Genomic DNA, 24,603 nt, shown 5'->3' with positions numbered 1-24,603 from the left:
ATCGGACTTACCACGTTCTCGCATGCTGCGGGACATTGGAGTGGCAAAAGCGCCACGACCAGCCTCATAAACTCTCATTTTCGTTTTAGTACTGTTTGAGCGTCGTACTGGTGTTGTCGACACAGTGCCACCGCCCAGCATTGAAGAACTTTCGCTGCCGTTCTCGCTATAACACTCAAAGCTTTGCGTTGCTGAGGACACCGCACCGTTGGTGGTGCTGGTCGCCAGCTCTGAGCCACAACTAAGCAAACTAGAATTGCCCGATGTATTTAGACCTTGCATACTTGCGTTACTCACATTAGCCAGCGGCAACGCCGCAGGCATCGTCATCTGATTATTGGCATCATCTATGCCGCCCGTGCTGCTGGCGTAGCCACCGCTAGTACTGCTCAATGCACGTTGTAATGTAGTGTTTTTTGTGGCGACACTACCTTTCTCATTGCAATTGCTGTCAATGTTGTCGTTACTGCCAGCAATTGTTCCACCAACAAGCTTCGTGGTCGCTGTGTCAAGGCCGCTATCACTGCCGCCATCGCACTGACTACAGTCGCCCTCATTCAACGCTAGAGACGCCATTTTATTAGTCAAGAGGCCATTACAATCGCTCTCGAATTCTGGCTCGACAGCTTTAATATTGAAGGAGTCGTCAACTGGTCTATCACTACTAGGAATACTTGGTAAACTTGGCGGTAATTGTAGGATGATTTCTGATTCATTGTTTATTTCCTCACTAAAACCGTTACATGAGTCTTCTCTAAATGCAAGCTCATCCGATTGCAGTTCATCTGCTTGTTGATTTTGCTGTTCACAATCCTGAGAAAATAATATGGCGGACATGTTCCTCCTGTTATGGCTACTGTGTGTTGCTTTTAAGCAGAGATATACAATTATTGATGCATTTTATCTGAAATATAATGTAAGCAAATGTAAATAACAATGAATATAGTTTATCGTACTTTTGCATGTTTTTATATCACAATAGTATTAACTGTTAGATAAATAGAAAGATAAAATAATAGGTAAATATAGATTACTACAGATTATTTCGTCTCATTTCACTTTTGCACGAAAACCACTAGCCTTCAAAGTCCTCTCAATATTGGTGACTGAATTCGGCGATTCCGTTTTGGTAAAAAATTTGTAAACAACCAAACGCAAAATCTGTTAGGCAATCCAGTCATTCAGCCTTCAAATAAGTTCTAGGATTTTCGGGACTTTGTTTATTTAAGCAAAGGAGTGAAACAGATGAAATAGAAAAATATTACATATTCATAATTTGCATATCCGATGTTGAAAACTTAAACCATTAAATTGGACTTTAGGCTGTTTTTTCATTGTCTGGTTAGCAACCATCTGTAAGTAAAATTCTGATTAACTTAACCTTCTTTGGGTAAAGAACCTCTTTTTTAACCAGAACTTATCTCACATATGGCTGCTAACAAGACATTGAGAAAATCGTCCTTAACCCAACAAATTACAAAACCATATGTACACTTTCAAGATCAAATTTCACCCAGACTGTTTGATTTTGGTCGCGCGCTCAAAACTCACAAATATAGTTCTGGGCCTAATACATATATGTATATTTATGTAAATATATAATATAGGTCTAGAGTGTTTTTACCCTAGATGTAAGATCAATTTGCATATATTTGTGCACACAATTAATGACACTGTCAATAGTTTCGAAAAATTTGTTCTCGTTTGTTTTTAAATCCTTATTTTCGTTTTACATTAAGGGTTTACGTACCTCTAGAATATTTTCCTAAATTTTCAAGTTGATCCGAGTATTAGTTTCGGAGATACAGCTTTGAGAACTTGTGCGCTCGATGCTATCTAAACTATGTGCGCCGTCTTTAAACGCGTTTTTCTCGAAACTGTGTTTTTTCAGTCGGTTGACAAATTTTCTCGAGAACTACTCAACCGATCTTCATGAAACTTTACACAGGTTTTTGAGATACTATTCTTAAAGACTTGGACGAAAGATTTTTGTTTTTTGATTACATCTATTTGAAAGAAAATGGCGAAATTTTCACTGACATTATCATTTTTTTGTAAAAATGTCTCCAAAAATCCAATTTCCAGCTTTTTTTCCTTCGTCCAAGTTCTAAGTTAAGGTTTTAACTAAAACACGTATTTTTCACTTTAGATGATCTTGTAAGGAGTTACTGGCGTTGCAATGGCCCAGTTTTAAATATTGTTCCCCAAAAATTTCAAAATTTCTTTGATAATAGTGTATGTTTTTAACAATAAAAAAATCTGATAAAATATTTCGTTTTTTATATGAGAAAAAATTATTGACAAAAGGCTGTTCTTTATCCGAGGAAACCCTACAATTTCTTAATTTATTCGAAAATTTATCCAGATGATTGCAGAGACAGTCTTAACTTAATACTCAAATTTGCTCTTAGAATCCTAAAGTTTATCTGCATATTTTGCATAATTTCTTCATAGGAATACCAGTGCTACCAATCACATTGTGTCATACCATATAGTGTTGGAAAGGTGAGATTTTAAGCTTCATTTAATCAATAAAAAAAATTTAATTCGGGGCAGTTAAAAAAAGTTTCAGCTCTTCAAAAATGAGTGAAAATAATGAGGAAATTCGCAAAAAAGGAAGAATGCAACGCAAGCCACTAATGAAATTAGTGAAGTTTACGGAGACGATGCTGTATCAGTTCCTGTAGCACACAATGTTTCACTCGCTTCCGTTCTGGAAATTTCGACTTGCACTGATGAAAGTTTTACACTGATTTAATAATGTCTCTAGCGGAAAAATGGCAAAAAGTGGTCGAGCAAAATGGTACATATTTGTTTATTTATTTATTAGTATAAATATAAAAAAAATAAGTTGAAGTTTGTTTAGAAATACGAAAAGACTTTTTCGATTACCCAATATATATAAATTTCAACTATCAACAATATAATTTTCCAAAATTTCCTTTCCGGAACAGCCATAACATTGATAAAAACTTTATTTTACATGAATTCCCGCATTTGAAAACCCACAAAGAGCATACCAAGTTTCGGAAATTTTCTAATAATGTAATTACAACAATAGGGGATTCTTTTGCTTTTGCAAGATTGCACGATGACACAAAATGCTAAAATCCTATTCCGAAATATGAAAGGGCACGAGAGCACCAATCGCAGATCTAGTGAAATATGAAATGGATGAATTGGGTGAAAATCTTACAGCTATCTTATCTTATCACTCTACTTCTACTTTTTATTGGCTGCTACCTTTTCTCTTTAGCTGGGGGCACACCTTCTCCATTAATTTATATATATATACCCTGAACAGGGTATATTAAGGAGTCCCGGTGGTCTAGAATTTTCAAAAAATCGATTTTTTTTTGTTTGATAGTTCGAAAGTATAGTCCTTTAAGGATATACTGTAAACTTTTTAGAAGGATATTCACATTATTTTAGCTTCTACAGCCGTTTTACCAGGTAGCGCGCGGTCTAGGGACTCAATGAATGGATGCTTTGTATGTCATTTATCTCAAAACTACTTTTTTCGGCGTGCCGTTGATGAAAACAAAAACTATCCATCCGAATCACTTGAAATTTTAATATGGTGTTTATAAGATCAATATCTATCGCCGGGACTACGATCAAATTTTTATTTTAAGAACTTCGATTTTTTTTCGATCTAAAACTGGTCCAAAAATAGCTGTTTTCAGAATCTGAACTTCAAAAGCGCGAAATTTTTTAATTTTCAATTTTTTTTTTGGTTGTAGTTCCAGCGATAGCTGCACTTCTAGTGATTAATCATTTATTTGGTTTTTATGTTTCAGATGTTCTGAAGAGTCAAAATCAACAACGACACCGGGAGTCATTTTTTAAGATTGCTTTTGTTGGACGTCTTTTTTAATATTGCTTAAAATTTTTTTATTTAACAAAAAAAATATTTTTGTACTTTTCATAAGTGTATAAATAAACTGTAAAAATTTAAAATCGATTGCTCTTTTTTTAAACCTTAAAAAAAAATTCAGAAAACATTCTTAATTTCAGCGTTCTAGACCACCGAGACCCCTTAAGTTTGTCACGAAGTTTGTAACACCCAGAAGGAAGCGTCGGAGACCTTATTAAGTATATATATAAATGATCAGTATGTCGAGCTGAGTCGATTTAGCTGTCTTTATATGTATATACGAACCAGTCCCTCTGTCTCTTATATATACGAACCAGTATAACCTAGTTTTTGAACATCAGAATCAAAAAATATGTAAATGGATGAAACTTTCACATTTGACAATGTGTCTTCACCAAATTTGGTATAGATTTGTTTCTAAGGCAACAATGTAATCTCCGAAGAAATTGGTCAGATGGGTTAACTATAGCATATAGCTACCATACAAACTTGAACGATCGGAATCAAGTTATTGTATGGAAAACTTTCACATTTGACAATGTCAATTCACCAAATTTGGTATAGATTTGTTTCTAAGGCAACAATGTAATCTCCGAAGAAATTGGTCAGATGGGTTAACTATAGCATATAGCTGCAATACAAACCGAACGATCGGAATCAAGGACTTGTATGGAAAACTTTCGCATTTGACGATATATCTTTACGAAATTTGACATGGAATACTGCTTAAGGTAAAAACATAATCTCCGAAGAAATTGTTCAGATCGGATTACTATAGCATATAGACTCCATACAAACCAAACACATAGTTACTAAAAGAAATGCACCTGTGAAGGGTATATTGGCTTCGGTGCAGCCGAAGTTAACGTTTTTTCTTGTTTTTATTAAAAACTACTTAAAACTTACCTTCCTCAACTATTTAATGGCAAAATATATACATACTTGTGTCTTTATGAAGTATGACAGCTGACGCACGGGTGCAATTATTTTTTTACGTGTCATTGCGCGAAAATTAACATGAGCTTTGGTCTGTCACATTTTACAACCATTGAAAAGATTTTTCTGCGTGTGTTTTGTTGTTATGTCATTGCACAAATGGGAAAACTCTGAATTCAGTACAATCCGTGAACCGTGCGAAGGATTTGCAAGAGCAAGAGAATTCCCCTAACATTCTTCCTCGCCAATTTATTGCTTTATCATTTCTAAATTAATGCGATTTTTCTGAATTTATGAAAATAAGTCTATAATAACTCTAATCGTTGAATTTGGCGGCATCATTGTTTCTGAGAGCATGTGGACTACTTTTGAAACACAAAAGGAGATTTTCATTGAGTAAAACATTTAGTAGACTGTAGGTCTAGATTTCCCCAGCGGGCAGACAATAGATTTTGTTTGAGGTAAGGTATGCCTATCGTAAGAGTCGACTAAAATCCAATATGCACTATGTCTTTTAATTGGGCTTGTCTCGAAATTTCAGCATAGTCTTGTCAGAAATAGTGCTCAAATACTCAGCTTGAACTGATATTACAGACTTTGAATGAGATTCCTTCTAATGAAAAGACTTTTGGAAGTTCAAGCGACAAATGTCACCAGTCATTAAGTTTGATGAGTGCTCAACTGGTAGTAGCAAAAGCTACAAGGTCTGACTGGAGACTTAAATCTGGTACCACGGAGAGTAGTTAGACCTTGGAGTTCGCTCCCATCTGCTCATTGGGTTTGGCCCTTTAGGGGAATTCGAGGTGACTGTGGTTTAAGTCTAAAGGCAGGTAGAATTCAAAAATCAGCTCAGTGTGGAGTCGCACTGTGGCCGAGTGCCGGACCCAAAGCACGGCAAAGGTTTTAGGTTGGCCTCGAACCCGACCAAGGTGGAAAAGGTGTAACATCCACCTAACCAATTGGAACCAAACAATACTTGCAAAAAGCATGTATTATTGGGGGCGCTGATGAAAGCATTGTTTTGATCTATGTGCTTTTAAGCACCGTTGGATAAGGCCGTCGTCGACAGGTACTCATCTAAAAACTCAACGACTATTGCAGGTCTACATATGTATCTCTACGTTTGATTGTTATTAAAATCTTAAAACCTTCTGTATTTTGCATATTTTCGGTAAAGAGCCTGAGAGTGCGGTACAAAAGATGCTTATATGTATGTGCGAAAAAGGGGGACAGTCCCTAATCATGACTGAATAAATAAATTACTAACAAGCCAATCAAAATATAAAAAACGCAATTATCATAAAAACAAGAGCACACTCAAGATTTTCATGAATAAATTCGTAATCAGCACACTTGCAACCATCACAATTTGCTAAAATATCCAGGACAATAAAAAAATATCGTTTTATAGAGCTGTCTAATCATATATGTATGTACATAATTGTTTAAATTCAGCAAAATATTGTAAATTCATGCAATTTCAATGCGTCGACTTACTATTTTATTGAATTTGTCATGATTTGTTCATATTGTCATTGCAGGGGCATCTTTTGTCCACGAAAAATATTGTCAAATTATACGCTTAACGCTTATACATTATAAGCAGTTACGACAATTTACCGTAATGACGTACAACTACAACAATCACTAGCAACAATAATATCAATATCATTGTCCATAATACAATTAAACTAACAACAATAAACGCTCATAATCTTGCCATGTACATAGAGGTATAGATGTATACTATACATACATATGCACTATATATGGTTGTAATTACATTGGTGCATAAATACGCAATGACATGATTTTCAAATATTAAATTGATAGCTTTTACGAATGTACTGTCGATTTCACCTAAGATGCTCACATCGGAACACTGCAATGTAATATGTATGTATGTATGAATGCATATATGTATGTATATATATATTTACGCATAACGCTGGTGCATTCATACAAACACTTACATATAGACACACTCATTTATGACTTTATTATTTAGTACACTCTATTCTCCACGGATTGGGAGCATAAGTTTAAGTCGGTCGTTCACTTCCTGCTACAAACTTTTGTCTGTATGTATGTTTGTATAACAACTTCACAGATGCTGTAGATTTTTAATGATCTTATTTTATTAGCCCTCGTTATATTGCACATTTGTACGCGCATGCGTACATATTTGTACATAAATATTGTATACACATATGTGCATATGTATATACAGTCATGGACAGAGAAATAGCACACTTTCAAAATAAGTTATTCAAATAAGTTTTCAGACTTATCAAGTAAGTGAATCTTAACAATTTTCCACGTTTATGTATAACATGACTTCCACAACTTATAACGGTAAGCGTATGCCGTTATCATGCCTACTTTTTTGTTGTTACTCATTTTACTCGGAGAGTAACGAAGTTTGGTTGGACAATGAAATAGCACACTTTTAGTTATTTGTACAAATACTCATTATTAATTAGCAACCGTGCAAAAACTATAACTATAAAAAAAATTGACATATTTTCAAAATGGGCAGAAATATGCATTGTACTCTGGAAAAAAGGATAATAATATTTGGTCCTTACAAAAAGACAAAAGTTCAACTCAGATTGCCGAAATTATGAGCTGTTCGAGGAAAATGGTATACAACGCCATCAATTTTCTTAAAAGGGATCCGAATTTGCTCAAAAATAAAAAAATTCACAAAGGTCCTGGACGTAAAACAACGGAACTTGTCGATACAGCCATCATTAGAAAAATGATCCTTTTAAATCATCCCGAGAGATTATGGCGGAAACAAACAACGAATTTTGCTTAACGTATCCAGTAGATTTGTGCGAAGACGTCTATATGATGATCTGTTGTTTGGACGAATGTGTCGAAAAAAACCACACCTGGCAAAAAAAAAACATAAGAGCTCAGCTAGACTTTGCTAAAGAACATTTAGAAAAGGACGTAAAATTTTGGAAAATGGTTCTGTGGAGCGATGAAACTAAGGTGAACCGTATCGGATAGGATGGAAAACCATTTTTCCATCGTTCCAGGTGTCAAGCGTATAACTCCAGATATACGACAAAAACTGTTAAGCACGGCGGAAGTAGCGTAATGGTCTGGGGAGCGTTTTCTTGCTACGGTGTTGGACCATTGGGAAGGAGAGATGGTAGAATGGACCAATTCGAATACCTAAACATTCTCAAAAATACCATAGAACCATTCGATTTGGAATCGATGCCAGTAAATTGGATTTTTATGCATGACAATGATCCAAAGCCCGCAGCTTAAAGTACGAAGGACTGGCTCACTGAAGTAAGTATTAACGACTCGAGGTGACCAGCCCAAAATCCCGATGCAAACTCAATTGAAAATTTATGGAACGACTTTCAGATACAGATTGCCAAGAAAAATTTAAAAAAATTCGGATGAACTTTGTACTGAATGCAAGGAGGCATGGTACGCAATCCCACAAACGAGGTGTCAGATATTAGTGGAGAGTACGCCCAGACGATGCCAAGCAATTTTAAAAAATTGTGGGCACACAACAAAATCTTAACGTTGTAAGTGCTTAAACGCTATAATACTTAAGAGATTTCTAATAAATTTATTTAATTTCCACAGAACCGGCCTACTGTATCTAGACCTAAACACGCAATGCGAAACTTAATAATTTATTTTTAAAAGAACTATTAAATAAAATTTTTTAATTTTTTGTAAATAACTCACTTATTTCTTACTTTATGTGATGCTAATGAAAAAATAAAATTTGTTTTCTGTTTATATCGAAAATACACGTCTTTTTATTACATTCTCAAAGTGTGCTATTTCTCTGTCCATGACTGTATGTGAATGTGCGGAAGATGTAATGTTAAGCAGTTATACTAACTAACTAACAGATGCTATATAAAAGAAGCAGCTACTAGTCCAGTAACTTAATCACCGTGAGAGCGTGTGTTTATTGAAAATATATACTGAGATATATATTGTTATTATAGTAAAATACTTTCAGAAAACTGCTATTCAGATGCAAATGAAAGATCGGTTGCGTCAAAGGTTACTTAATCATATTTCTGAGGATCGAACAAAATAAAAATAATTTATCGTATAGAGCTCACGCTCTACTAAGCCAAAAAAATAAAAGCCCTATAGAACTCGTATTGAAATATAAACAAAATATACTTTTTATTTGATCAATATATGTTGTCGAATCCAAGATAAGGATGAGCTAGGAGCACATACATGGAAAACCACTACACTAATAATAATATTCCTAACAAGCAGACTTAAAATCTCTATGAGAAAATGCCAGTAAAATTGAATCCATTTGTTTGTAGACGGCCTTTCAGAAAACACGTGTATAAATTTGAAAGTTGTTAGACAATTCATTCGAGACATATTACATTTTATGCTCACTTTAAGTCTCAAATCAATGAAAATATGGCAAAATTGTTTTGAATAGCTTCCATATCTAAAGGGAGTCCATTCCGAGGTTGCCTACACAGAAACTTCAAATTTCATGCGGAATATTAATTATCATTAGAAAGAACATTCTTTGGCATTTAGTTTTTGAAGATTATCTCTTTCAATTGTTGACGGCGTCAATGTCTCAGATGGTCCAACTGTTGAGTTCAATTTTCGATGACCCGTTCAACCATTCGACTGGTAACTGGCGAATAACACGTGTGATGTTTTGCTCTAAGGCCTGAATCGAATCGAAATTGTCCGCATAGACTTTAGACTTTTACATATCCCCATAGGAAAAAGTTTAACGGTGTGATATCACATGATCTTCGTGGCCAATTGACCGGTTCCAAACCTGAAATTATCTGATCACCAAAGTGTTCTTTCAATGATTTGAAAGAATTCATTGATTGATGCGATGTGTGCGAGTGGTTCCGTCTATGTAGTTGAAACCAAATATCGCCGAGATAATAAGCTTCAATTTCAGTCAACAAATAAACGGCTATCATAGTGCGATAACGGTCGCCATTGACGGTTACGTCCTCACCTTCATCATTTTTGAAGAATTATGGACCAATGACTCCACTGATTTACAAACCACACTAAACCGTTGGTTTTTCTAAATGAAATGGCAGCTCTTGAATCTTTTCAGGTTGCTTTTTGTCGACAATTTTGTTTGTTTACATACCCACTGAGCCAGAAATGGGCAAAATTTGGCAAAAAAACGTCTGATTTTCTTGAAACTTTTCAAGAGCCCAGCGATGTCACTATTTAGGTCGACGTAAGATGCGCCAAGTCGTTACATACGTCAGTCCGAGTTGCTGCGAACGGCGCCGAATCGAATCTCCACGGTTTTCAGCAGCTACGGCTGCTATATTTTCGTCACTGCGTACTGGCCGTGGTCTATTCGGTCGAATATTTTGCAATAATGAATGCTTGATCTCAAGATGGGCGATGGTGTTGCGAATAGTACGCTCAGTAGGCCGATTATATTGACCATAAGTTGAGCGAAGCGCGCGAAACACATTCTTTACTTAAGTTTTGGAATAAAATTGAACGATTTTTAAACGTTGTTCAGACACAAGATTTTCCACGATGTAATGCCAAACAATACTGAATAAAAATAACATGACAGCTTGACACGATTCACTCATGATCTGTTAAAAAAAGGCTATTGAAAAAGTCCCTATACTTTGATCACACGTTACCATATTCTTCAGATCCCGCCCCCAGCGACTTTTTCCTTTCCTCAAATCTCCCGCTGGAAAGTAAATTAGGAACATGAAAGAGGTAATCTCGAAACTGAATGTTGGAGTTGGAGGATTGGTATAATCAATGTACCTTTTCCTAAAAACTATAAGAGTAGAATGTATAAACAATTTCACAGCTGCATTTCTTATAAAAAAAAACGAAAAGGAAGTCGGCCAAGCCAATTTAATTGAATAAGAAATATTGTAAGCGAATATTTATTAACTATATAGTGCCTTACAGGGAATTGCTTCTTAAATAAACTTACAAAATGAAATAAGGCGTTACTACTTAGCCATTTAAAAATACTAATGATTTAAAATAATGTGAATTAACAAAAATATATTTAATTTTATAATATTTATTTAAGTTTAGGGAGCTTACGATATTATTAAATTGTGGTTATAACTTCGTTGATATCGAAATCACATCCAAGGCCAGGTACTTTCCTCTCCCTCTGTCTTGGATTGATTTTTTCTATTTTTGTCAAATATTAATAAATTTTTAATGATCACTTCACGTGTCATAATATTAATAATATATTACTAATGATACATCCAATACAATATTTCTAACTAATACACAAAAATATATAAAACCGCCATAATCTCGCCGCTAAAATAAATCAAACACAAAAACTCGCTGTCACGAACTTCCAATCACCTTTTGTTTACACAAATATTTAGGGTTGAGCCTTGTAAACACAAAATACCAAATTAACAACAACTAAAATAAGAGTGTGCTCTATTGTTGTGTTTTATGGACAGATCCTCCACCTTCGCCGTCAGCATTGTGTTTCATCAGACGTGCATTTTTTCTGTTTTTTTCTGTTTTAAAAAAATGTGTTTGTGTTCCTCCTGCATTTGCAGTAAAACGAAAATCGATTAACTCTGCGTGTCCGCTGTTGCATGTACAAAAACGATATACATAAATGCAGTAACTCACAAAAGTATTCGGAAAATTAATTTCAGGATAGAAATTGCCTGTAATTCTTACAAAAAATTTATTATTAATAAAATATATTGTTTAATTACAGTATTGTAGTTTTAGCATTTATTTAAACTCAACAAATTCAAACTTAAGGGAAAAACACTTCAATGTCGGTTCAAATTTGGTGGATATATCACGTAAGTATTCGTAAAAAAATTGTTAATATAAACTAAAATTAATTTTTCTTTTAATTAATATCGGGTAGCGTATCATTCATCTTTATAACTTCTTTTAATCTATTTGGCATTGAAAATACTAATTTTTTTTGTATGCTCTGTAGAGATTTCTCCCCATTCTTTGAGAATTGCTTCTTTGTAGGCCAGTTTTGGATATTATGGTATGTTTGCGGACAGCACTGTCCATATCTCCCCACAAATGCTCAATCCAATCAATATCCACTGGATATTATCCAGGGACTAAATGACATTTCTGAAACTTTTGTGGTCTAGTCCAATGTCCACAGCTTGGTATTGTGAGCTGTATGCTTCGTATCGTTGTCCTGTTAAAACATCTAACGTCAGGAAAGTCCGAATTTATCCGCGCTAATATGTACATACATATATTATCTTTTAATATTTGAATATATTGCCAGTGATCCATTTTATCAGTAATAAACTGCATGTTTCCGACACCGTTTGCATACATGTATACTGCTCCAGAGCAGTACATTTTCATCCACGCGCTTAACCGAACATATTGTGTCTTCCCTTGTATTTCGGAATTCATTTTTTTCGCAAAACTTTGTCGCCAGAATCAGTTTCAAATATATTGCACTTCGTTCGTTACTAAGAATTACTTTCGACCAAAACTCGATACCATGATTTACGTACGTTTTTGCGAACTCTAGACGCGGCTTTATTCGCGGAGTTCACCAATTCCAGTCAGCAGTTTTAAGCGTCCTGCGTACAGTATTCTACATATTCTAGCAAACTGAGCGAGGTTTTGATTAAATTATGGATGTCAGCCTCCCTGATCCCTGCTCCAACTTTAGCGCATTTATCTTCAAAATGCTGCGTATGGTTGAAACGTTTTTATTGGCAAATTTTGATATCTCTTGCAACGTTTTTCTTTCCTTTTGAAGATTAAATCTTTTTTTCTTTCATGGAATGTTGTTGTTTTTTGGAATTTCTTCCTCATATTTTACATATTTCACAAACTAAGACAAAATAATCGGGCTCTACAAAATTTTATTCAGACTGAACATAAATTGCTATTGACAGCTTATAACGCCAACAATAAACACGGGACTCTTGCAAGGGCTGCTAAAAACAAAATTTTCGAATAATTTTGTCATGTTGGTTTGGTCAAGTTTATACTTAAAGTAGTTTAAATTCATATTTTTGTTCCAAATATGTCGCCATTGACGGTTACGTTCTCATCGACATCATTTCAGCCAATAATGAATGCCGGGTATCAAGATCGGTGATGGTATTGCGAATAGTACGGTCAGTATAAGCCATAAGTTGAGCCATAAGTAGAGATCTGTTTGCATCCCAAACTTATTCTCAACTGAAAATGTCACTTTTTGAGCCGAATTCTCGACATTTGCGGGAAATTTTGCTTTTCTTTTTTAATTCCAAGAAAAGTGCGGCTGAGGACCCGTCCACGCTTTACTGAGGCTGACACATCACAGATAACACTATTACTCTATATGATTTCTATTTGGTATTAAAAAAATATAGAATTTTTGTAAAGCAACTTGTGTTAGTTTACAAAAAAATGGATCATAAAGCATTTCGTGTGTTAATTAAGCATTGCTTTTTGAGGGAATAAGGGAAAACACTTTTGGACCGTTTTTATACAATAAAGCCTTAAATTTACAAAAAAAAAACGGCGGAAGCAAAGTTGTAGACCAATATGTTAACACTCAAAAATATATTAATTCACTGTGCTGCATCTAAATACATACATATTTATATAAAAATATACAGTAAAATAATGTCAGAAATGAGAAATTTAAAAATTATATAATCATTTATTTTTTATAAACTATTTTTCCATGTATTATGCAATGCAAAACAAATACGAGAAAAGTCAATTCTATAATGAAAACGGATCACCCTAAAGTACAGCCATTATGTGCAATTTCATATACAAATGTTTGCGTATAAAGTATACGGTATACAACATCAAAGCTGAGGGCGACATGCCTCCTGAAAGCCAAATACACTCCCCTTTTGCAAAGATACAGCTTTCATACGACATCATTTTACATTTAATACCCGATGCATTGTATTTACAAATATGTATATACATATGTATACGTAGTATGCAGAAGTATGCTATACATACATAGGTAAGTGTGTGAAAGATTGTGCGTGGTAGGAGCGTAATAAAATTAAGCAGAGTGAGCGACATTAGCGAAGGTATTCTGAAATTCAACCCGCACTAATTTTACTGCGCTGCATAATATGGTAAATAGAGGCTAGTAATCAGTTGGTGCATTGTTACACATTTTATTATTAAAAGTTTTCAAAATTAGGAACCTAATATGTTTATATTATTTTATAAATGTAATCCCAATGCACTCGTTGATTTCCCTTCAGCATTTTTCGTTGGTTTCTATAAACTAAAATATTTGATGCAAAAGTATATTTATCAAGCCTATCCATATCTCGTCCGATAACGAAATATGATATTACCGAAAAAAGGTCTACGGCACTTTGCAAAAGCCATCTTAAACTAGGAGTATATAATTACATACATACATAGATATAGATTCTTAATATATAACCCTATTCAGGGTATAATATGGACCGACTTGGCTCATTTTACGTCGAGATCTTAAAATAAAAGCGTACAAAATGCAGCTTGTGTAAGAACTAACGGCTATTGAAAAGTGCCAAGAAGATGCGACGTTTTCGAGTCAAATGTTGTTCAGCGATGAGGCCCATTTTTGGCTACGTAAACAAGCAAAATTGCCGCATTTGGAACGAGGAGCAACTGGAAGAGATTCAAGAGCTGCAATTTCTTTCCAAAAAAACAACAAATCGCATCAATTAATGGATTTATTGAGGGAACACTTCGCTAGCAGATAATTCTACTTTTAGGTCCGGTAGATTGGCCACCAAGATCGTGTGATATCACACCATTAGGCTTTTTCCTGTTAGGATATATAAAGTCTAAAGTCTATGCCGTCAATCTCGTTTCGATTCAGGCCTTGTAGCAAAACATCACGCGTGTCATTTGCGAGTTACCAGCCGAAATGCTCGAACGATCGTCAATAATTGAACTCGGATGGACCATCTGAGACGTAGCTCCGGTCAACATTTGAAAGAGATAATCTTCAAAAAATAAATATCAAAGAATATTCTTTCGATTGATAATAAACACTCCCCATTTGGAGAAATGAATCACCCTTTATTATGTCGGCATTGTCGATGGCAAGCATATTTTAACAGGGCCCTTTGCAAAACTTTTGGATGGTCCACGGATAACAAGCTTTTCAACCGACATTTTTCTTTTTTGCAATGGCGTGTTCTCGCGCTCTTGCATATTTTAGAATAAGAATTTTTCTTTTCGTGCAATCGTGAACTGGTGAACAGCTCGATCAAGCATATCACAACTTGTAGATCACTGACAAAGCAGGTTCTCACTCATCTTCATCGGTTCAGACAATGCTCCATCTCTCTCCGTTTTGTAATCATAAATATTTTAAGTGTTATAAATATGCAATTGAAGACTGTTTCATTATATTTGTCATTGTTTGATAGTTCGAAAATTTATTACCAATCGATTATTCATCAAACACGAAACGACTAGTCCATCGACAATTGGCGTTACGGCTAAAAGAATTAGAATTTCTATAGAATTACTTTCTTGCATTTGAAACGAAATCGATACACATAGGCAAAACTGGAAAATTAATGGAAAATATTAATTGAATATGCCACGGAAGTTGCTCGCCGCTTGCCACGTTGCAAGTGTCGAATGTATACATACTCGTGTTGTGCAGCGAAAGTATTATGGCGTATTGTATTAAAAAAACGTGGGAGCATTTGTTGCTGGAATAAGTTTAATCGAGTCAAGCCGACGCTGGTGGCAATCCGCAAATGCGCCGCTGACAAGCCCGTACAACCAGTCAGCCGGCTGAGTGAGCAGGCGGCAGGCACATTCACTGCAGCGCGAACAAGCAGTGAAGTGAATACACAGGCGAGCGGTGCATATGCTGCCACAACCAACGCGTTTTAGTTCCTCAATTCGTTGCAGCGCTATATGCAGACTGGCTGCTTGATTAGTTAAGTTGGCTTGGCTGCGAGTAGTGCAAAATGCTCATTCGCATTTGCTCTAAGTAGTATAGATATTTGTGTATACGCAAAGTGTAAGTCAATCGCTGCCGCAGATAGTCAACGAACTTACGGTTTGAACTAGTGACTGACTGCCTGTTCGCGCAACGTAGGCACACCATTTGATTCTTTCAAGTAGCTATAAACATTTGACATTTCTTTCAAGTATGCATGAGCAATATTAAACATTTACTGCACATTTTTACATTTTATTGAAACAAAGTTACTAAAATAATAGTATACACAAGTATGTATGCAACATGAGCAATATTTGTTTGTTCGATTCGTTGCTCTTCAAGGCTTTTCGAATTGTGTACAGCTGTTATTTTCTAATTAGCGCCAATATAAGGATATAATGTTGAAATGCTTTATGGGAGCAGACTTCAATTGAATGTTTCTAATACAACAGTTATACATAATTGCCAAGAAGCTTTTAATCCCCAGAAACCGTATAAAATATATACGCTTGTCTTTCTGAAGTACATAAAGTACATTCGACGATTTTTACTATGAGTGAAATTATTCAACAAAGAAGTTCCATTAAATTTTGTGTGCGGATTTAAATTTCTGGGGCCGAAACGTTCAGAATGTTGGAAAAGGCCTTCGGTGATAATTCGAGCAAGTGTTTTTGGGTGGTACAAATTATTCAATGAGGTTCGAGAAGTAAAGTCCTCTCTCTACGAACAAATATCAAACTCTACAAGTCCCTCATCCTTCCCGTCCTGCTATATGGTGCGGAGGCATGGAGAATGACATCATCTGATGAGTCGACCTTAGGAGTGTTCGAGAGAAAAGTTTTGCGGGAGATTTATATTTATAGCGTTGTCTACGCTAGTAAAGAAGAAGAATTGGTGCTTGAGAATCGAAGATTAACAGTCAAAGGTCTTACTGGCATCGTTGAAATATCAGAACGATCAGTGAAAACCATTTTGGATCATTTGGATCTAAGAAAAGTGGAAACAAGATTACTTCCAAAATCACGCAATTTAAATGTCGAGAATATATATCATAGTGCGCAATGTGTATTGTATTAAAATAATAAGAAAATATAATTTAAGTTTGTAATTAATTTTCAATGATAACTTAAAAAAAATACTATGTTAGCCAAGGAAATAATTTCAATATTTTCCACAACACTGTACATAGGTACGTTCATGCATTCGCCTATGCATTTTATTGCTGTAATTAACCTGCAGATTGCTGTACGTTTGTTTTCAGTGTTTGTGTTTGTTCTCAGTTTTGTTGTGTTTTATGCTTTATTGGCTGAATTTGTTAGGCGTGAACTACGGTGTGATTTGCATTATTTCTCAGTTTCTATGATTTCCCAAAACTATATGTACATACATATATACGAGTGAATGCTTTATGTGTGTAGAACTGTTGTTGGTTTTCCTCTTGTACATTTCCGTGCCTTGCAACAAGGGTCAGATGCGGGCAAACCCTTAGTTGCAAATTTCTAACAAATGTGTGTTGAATTAAATAAGTTTTTCAGAAAATTCCAAAAATACGTCACTTCCCGTCGATAAGGCTTACTATGTAAAATCTTAAATTATAAAGTTTAAATTGAAAACATTTAACTAATTCAGTTCCACGAATATGTCGGATTGAAATAGGCAACCGACATATTCGCAAAATAGAAACTACGAGGTTAACGTTTTTTGACGCTAGAAGAGGCGGTTGAACGCATGTTTTGGAGATATTACTTCAATCAGATTGGCTAAAGTGCTTCGATAATTGTTTCAAAAGCATGCAAAACTTTTTAGAATATGAACATTGAAAAGTAATAAAGCAATTTTCGATGATTAATATTTGTTTTTGTTGGACAAGATTATAATAGTTATTGTCACCTAACGATTGTTTGTAACACCGTAAAATTAAAAGTTAGATATAGGATTTAATACATAAAAATATGCTAAGGATACTTAACGAAGGACTTTGGAGCAGTTGACCATTGCCACAAAATACTAGAGCTAATAAAGTATTATTCACTAACGGGTGATCCAAGTAGAGCTAATTTTTTCGGTAGCTATTTTTTGACAGATCACGGGTAAGTCGTGTCAAGCTTCAAAGTGTTCAGTATTGTTTGGCATTTCATCATGGAAAGACTTACGCCTGAAAAGCGTTTATACATAAGTCGTTAAATTTTACTACGAAAATTCACGTTCTGTAAAGAATCGCGCGCTTCGCTCAAATTATGGTCAACATAATCGACCTACTGAGCGTACTATTCGCAACACCATCACCCATCTTGAGACCCAACATTCATTATTGAATAATATAGACCACGTCCAGCACGCAGTGAAGAAAATATAGCAGCCATAGCCCGGAGTGTACACACGTGGAATCGAATCGTACAAGAACGCCAGACTTTTTCCTGTGAGAATATGTAAAGTCTAAAGTCTTTGGGGACAATCGCACTTCGATTCAGGCCTTGGAGCAAAACATCAAGCGTGTCATTCGCCAGTTACCAGTCGAAGCGCTCGAAAGAGTCATGGAAAATTGAACTCAACGGATGAATCATCTGCGACGTAGTCGCGGCCATTATTCGTACAAGATGATCTTCAAAAAATAAATGCTAAAGAATGTTCTTTGGAATGATTAGAAAGTTTAAGTGTTTTTTCTTTAAATAAAAACAAGAAGGGAACCTCGAAATGGATTGCCCTTTATAATTAAACTATTTTAAATATAGCGGATATTTCGAAATGTTTCACAGCACATTCTTAAAAGTTGTCACTGGTTGCGCCTGGAATTAGTTCTTCTTTACTTAATATTTCATATTTTCACGACACAAATTCAAGTTGTCAGCTGTTTTCAAGTGAAATGTCGGTTTACTACGTCAATTTCTCAAACCACAAATAATCACCCCCGGTATGTATGTCATCTTCACTGAATGCATTCCAAACTTTTTTATTTTCACTCTTTAAAGTCTTTAATTGAATCAAATGCCACAACTGCATCTCGTAATTGATTCACTTAATTTAATTCATTGCTATTAGGCTTCTCAAAGACTCCCACTATCATTTTCTTGCATAGAAAGTTTACTAGCTTCTATAGTTTCTAACAGCGATCACCACACAAATGTGTAGTATGGTTGCACACTCTTCGAATTGAAAAAAAAGTTATATTATTGATTTAATTTGTAAATATAGAACACATTTCAACTTTTTATTTTTCTTTTTTGTGATACATACATAAAAAAATTATGTTATTTAACAAATTAACGTCAACTTCGGTTGCACGAAGCAAGAATACGCTTCACAGATAACAAAGTTTCCATAAAAGAAGTTGGTCAGTTTGTATGGCAATTTTATCATATGGTGGTCCGATCGATCCGACATTTTTCTTCAAATGTTAAAAATCAAATGTTTTCAAATGGTTTTCCAAACGAAAATTTGATTTTGATGGTACATTTCATATGACAGCTAAATGCTACAGCAATCGAGCGAGAATTTTTTTCGAATATTTTTGTGTTGCCATGCCTATATGCTATAGTAGTCCGATATCGGCGATTACGATAAATTTAAGTGCGATGTCTCAGAAACTGAGTTTGAGTATATATCCGACGTTTCTTTCTGGTTGTTAATGAAAGTGAAGTGCGCATAATCATCTCATTTAATAACGAGTTATAAAGTAATTAAAGCCCGTAATTGTACACAATATGCTATTATTTTTAGAAATTGTCACTTCTAATTTGAAATTGGATTTGCTTTTATTTTGCACTCAAATTGTAAACAACGTTCGTTAAAGTTCATTTTTGAAAGTCTCAATGCACTCGATATTCCCAAGAACTAGGAAGTATATTTGTATACCGTGAATCTATTCGCACTATAAATATATTATATATGTACCATATGTACAAAAATACTTCAATACTTAAGGCGCGAATGTTTAGGGCAACGCTTGAAATGTTGTGTGCAGTTTGTTTTCTTTTGATTATCGCGAAGTACACGAGGAACACTGGGCAATTTTTTCAACTGCTCGCAAATTCGAAATGGTTTTACCAACCATAATGGCGTAGCCTACATTTAGGGTGTTTTGGATGGGCAAGAGTAATTTGTATTAAGTTTTAATAAATTGTCGTCTCATTAGTAAATCTTTTCATACTATCAGAAATAACAAAAAGAACTTTCATTAACATCAGTATAAAGTCAGATTAATGCTTCAGGTTATGTGAAAGATTGTATTATTTTCATAATTACAAAAGCACTGTTGTTTATTAAAACACGGCTATTTACATTGATAGTATATCAAGGGGGTATTTTAGTTTAGATATTTGAAGAAATCGATTTTCAAAACTCCAATTATTTTCAAAATTATAGTCTCCCTTCAGCGTTGGTCGCCTTACCGTGGCGAAAGGGGTTAAGTAATAAGTAATGTGCGCAATATAAATGAAAGTCCACACTCCTTTTTACGAATTAAGAGGAATACGTCATAATTTCCAGAAAAGGGAAATGGACCAATAAACCTTTAATTTTATGCCCATACCCCATTGTAGAAGTGTGAGAACACCCGTGTGAATAACAATGTACGCTAAAAACAACAAAAACCAAAAACAACCTCTACAAACACCTTGAAGACTAAACCTCTGACAGTGACAACGAAATCAACAACAGATTATAGGACTCCAGGACCCCTTAACGAGTCTGCAACTTTTCAGCTTTTAAATTAAAAAAAAAAACCATTAATCAGATCAACTTAAAAGATAATATCCTAGATAATGTTCTAGAGATGTTACAGAATTAAATAAGGCAATAATGAAGCCGTGAAATCCATGAAAACCATCATCGTGAATTAAAAAAAATCGAAAATTTTAGTTATGTGAAAATAGGTGAGTGCAAGACGATATCATTTAATACTAGAACAACAAACCTATCAAAATCTGAACAAATATGCTACACTAATCATGGTAAGAAATCAATTCCACATTTCGCCACGCTAATTACTTGAGAACTGTCAACGAACCCAGTTGAGACTGTCATGAAACACTTGAATATCTTCAACTTATATGGCTCTTTCTTGATGTTCCCGACATATAGTACATATAGTATAAGAAATTTTAAAACTGAAAACGAGTTGTAATTTTGCAGAGACGTGTATCATGTAAAGCTTAAAATTTGTATACTCTCGACAATTTTGTTATATAGTTTTCTTCACTTAGCGGTTGCTTGCAATAGATAACTAATGGAGATAATATAAGGTAAAAATAAGTAAGGAAGGGCTAAGTTCGGGTGTCACCGAACATTTTATACTCTCGCATGGTAAAGTGATAATCGAGATTTCATAATACGTCATTTACATATTTTTCAAATACCGTATTTTTGTAAAGTTTTATTCTGCTATCATCATTGGTTCCTAATGTTTATACTCGTATTATACAGAGAAGGCATCAGATGGAATTCAAAATAGCTTTATATTGGAAGAAGGCGTGGTTGTGAACCGATTTCACCCATATTTCGTACATGTCATCAGGGTGTTAAGAAACTATTATATACCGAATTTCATTGAAATCGGTCTAGTAGCTCCTGAGATATGGTTCTTGGTCCATAAGTGGGCGGCGCCACGCCCATTTTCAATTTTTAAAATAAGCCTTGGTGCAGCTTCCTTCTGCCACTTCTTCCGTAAAATTTAGTGTTTCTGACGTTTTTTATTAGTCGGTTAACGCACTTTTAGTGATTTTCAACATAACCTTTGTATGGGAGGTGGGCGTGGTTATTATCCGATTTCTTCCATTTTTGAACTGTATATGGAAATACCTGAAGAAAACGACTCTGTAGACTTTGGTTGACATAGCTATAGTAGTTTCTGAGACAATTGCGTCCAAATATGCCCCTCCCTAATGCGATCCTTTGTGCCAAATTTCACTTTAATATCTTTATTTATGGCTTAGTTATGACACTTTATAGGTTTTCGGGTTCCGCCATTTTGTGGGCGTGGCAATGGGCCGATTTTGCCCATCTTCGAACTTAACCTTCTTATGGAGACAAGGAATACGTGTACCAAGTTTCATCATGATATCTCAATTTTTACTCAAGTTACAGCTTGCACGGACGGACGGACGGACAGACGGACGGACGGACAGACAGACATCCGGATTTCGACTCTACTCGTCACCCTGATCACTTTGGTATATATAACCCTATATCTGACTCTTTTAGTTTTAGGACTTACAAACAACCGTTATGTGAACAAAACTATAATACTCTCGTTAGCAACATTGTTGCGAGAGTATAATAATCAGAGTGTCTTATTCAGCAAAATATATAAATGAAACTAAATAGGCTCGTTAGCTTTAGTATAAGCTATTTGGTGCCAATTGGTCAACAATATCACCGAATAAGGAGTATTTAAGCATGCATATCTCGAAACATTTCACACACCTTTTGATTGTTCGACTGCGCCCGAACTTTGCCTTTCCTTACTTGCTATTACTGTTATTTTTTCAAAGGAAGTCTGGTGGCTCATACCACTTTTTATAGTACCAACCCTGGCATACATACATATGTACATTGATAAAATCGAATTATGTGAAATTGATCAATTACAAATTTATTAAATATAAAAACAAATTAATATAAAATGTACAAAAAATATACAAAAAACGTATCCACTGTTTTACACTCAACAAGTTGTGCTGCTTTGACGTGTTCGCACAAAGTCCCATTTATCTAATTTCCGTCTTGTTGGCTTTTTTGATATTTTTGAATATTTTGCGGTCAAGTTGGTTGCAGAGTTATGCGCCTGCTCCGATCCTACTCAAGCAAATATTTCACTTGTGCGCTGTTCTCAGCTGTGATTAATGCGTCAAGCGACAACTAAAAATACAAGTAACAGCACTTGAATAATGCTTGTGGTTTTTGCAATGAATTTAAATTTGTGTGACAACAAAATACTCTTTGCTGATAATGTCAACAATAACAATTATGCATGTATTTGGCAAAAATTTATGCATGAACTACTTTTGCTCGCGTTTTCGCAATGCGTTCAGTTTGGTTTTTATATTTTATTGTATTGCATCTCATCAACCTTATTGTGGTGGGAACTGCTGAACATGATGTGGAACATCGCAATATGTATACAAACATATGCATATATACATTGGTACATAGGTATGAAGTTGTCAACACCTTGAGTATGAGACTTTTCGCGTTACAAAAACAAAGTGACAAACTCAACACGTGAACAAGGCTTACTACTGATCAACCATTGTGATCAAAACTGACCCGGACTGACAAAAAAAAATACATTTTCACGTATTTTAATACTTATCTTAAATATCACCTTCTAAATGGGCTTCTGAGTCAAAGCATTCATACCAACAATTAATCCAATTTTTCATATGCTTGTTATAAGCCTCAACTGGGATAGCTTTTAGTGCAGTGAATTTTGGTTTTTCGGTTTCAACTGATTTTGGAGGACATGATCCTCAGCATCTTTGTCAAGCGAATTTTGCTTTCTCGGTTTCAGCTAATTTTGGAGCGCCATTCCTGTCATCAGATACTTTGTCAAGCATCTTTTTTGCGTACTCTACTCAATGCCGTTTTTTTCAAAAGATTCAAGTCTTTTCTTGTGAGTCTAGCATTGACACGCTCATACCCATAACATTAACTTAAATGTATTCAGACGATTCAGAAGATCCTTTGCTGTCTCTCTGATCTGAAACAGGACGATTTTCAAGCACTATTATCGTCATTAACAGAGGTGAACGTGGTATGGGCAAGTTTTCGATAACTTCAAAATCTTCACTGAATCTTTTGTAGCTATTCCATATATACTATTTACAGAATAATAACCTAAATAAGGTTCGTGATTATTAAGTATTGGGTCTAATCATTGAATCCGTTTTGATCAAACAACTTGCCGACTCCATCGAAACAAATTACGTTGAAGTCATTGAAACCGTATCGAAAACAAAATTTACGATGAAGTTGAACTCGCTAACCTACTCGATAAAATACATTCCGAGACTAATAGATGGCGCTAATGTCGAAATCATTAAGCCGCAAAATCGAGAATTTTTGTCGAAAACTATCCGTTGACGAGGGAGAGTAGTGGAAATTAAAAAAGGGCATTTTTAAATATTTATGTGAAAATATTTCTAAGGACGCCCTAAATTATGTTTAAATGTGTATTTTAGAGACAAGACACAAGTACAGCAAAAAAAAATCAGTTTTAAGTATATATTTAATAGATTTTCATAAAGATGGAAAAAGGTACGAAAAATTATATTATCGGTTCATTTACAGGTTTGGTCAAACAAAGATCTACCTTATATTGAACTTGACATGTATATCGCAGAAATTGCCAAACATAATGCATGGGAAATGATAAATGTTCCCTAATAATTATCTGGTGACGTCTTGTGGGTTTGTAATTGATAGATAGCGCTGACACACAAGATTATTATCGGTAAAACAGGTGATTCATATTTCATTGACTGCCTTAACAGGCCGAAATTTAAGCACAAACTAATGACTCCAAATAAAGTTCATGTTGACATAGAATACGAAAAAATATGGGAATAGTAAAAACTGAGCCAACAAATTTTTCGATTACCAATTACGGATTAATACTTTATTTCAAATTAAGATAGGAAAACATGTTAGCTTCAACCTAAAATAAAATTAAAAATTTCGCCTATTTTGAAGAGTCCCATTTTCAACATTTTATTATGTCATATATGGGTCTAAAACCGGTTTCGAGCCAGCGAATTTTAAAATTTCTTCAGCAGTTTTTTAGATATCCGAATGCTATTTAATACGTACTACTATGAGCAAACAAAATAAGACTTTTTTTTGAGAATGGACGATT

The 24,603-nt window shown here is 34.8% G+C and overlaps 1 protein-coding gene across 7 annotated transcripts in view; it reads right to left on the bottom strand.

Moving 5' to 3' along the window:
- LOC126763526 (uncharacterized) overlaps positions 1-24,603 on the bottom strand; it is a 55,898-nt gene that overhangs the window by 12,665 nt on the left and 18,630 nt on the right. For all 7 annotated transcript variants that reach the window (XM_050481094.1, XM_050481100.1, XM_050481095.1 and 4 more), the window contains exon 3: positions 12-904. In XM_050481094.1, coding sequence (XP_050337051.1) covers positions 12-837 — 826 coding nt within the window. In that variant the 5' untranslated portion in view covers positions 838-904. The remainder of the gene's footprint in view (positions 1-11; positions 905-24,603) is intronic.

The sequence above is a fragment of the Bactrocera neohumeralis genome, chromosome 6 (genome assembly GCF_024586455.1).
Source record: "Bactrocera neohumeralis isolate Rockhampton chromosome 6, APGP_CSIRO_Bneo_wtdbg2-racon-allhic-juicebox.fasta_v2, whole genome shotgun sequence".
NCBI lineage: Eukaryota > Metazoa > Arthropoda > Insecta > Diptera > Tephritidae > Bactrocera > Bactrocera neohumeralis.
This window is presented reverse-complemented; position numbering and strand designations above follow the sequence as displayed.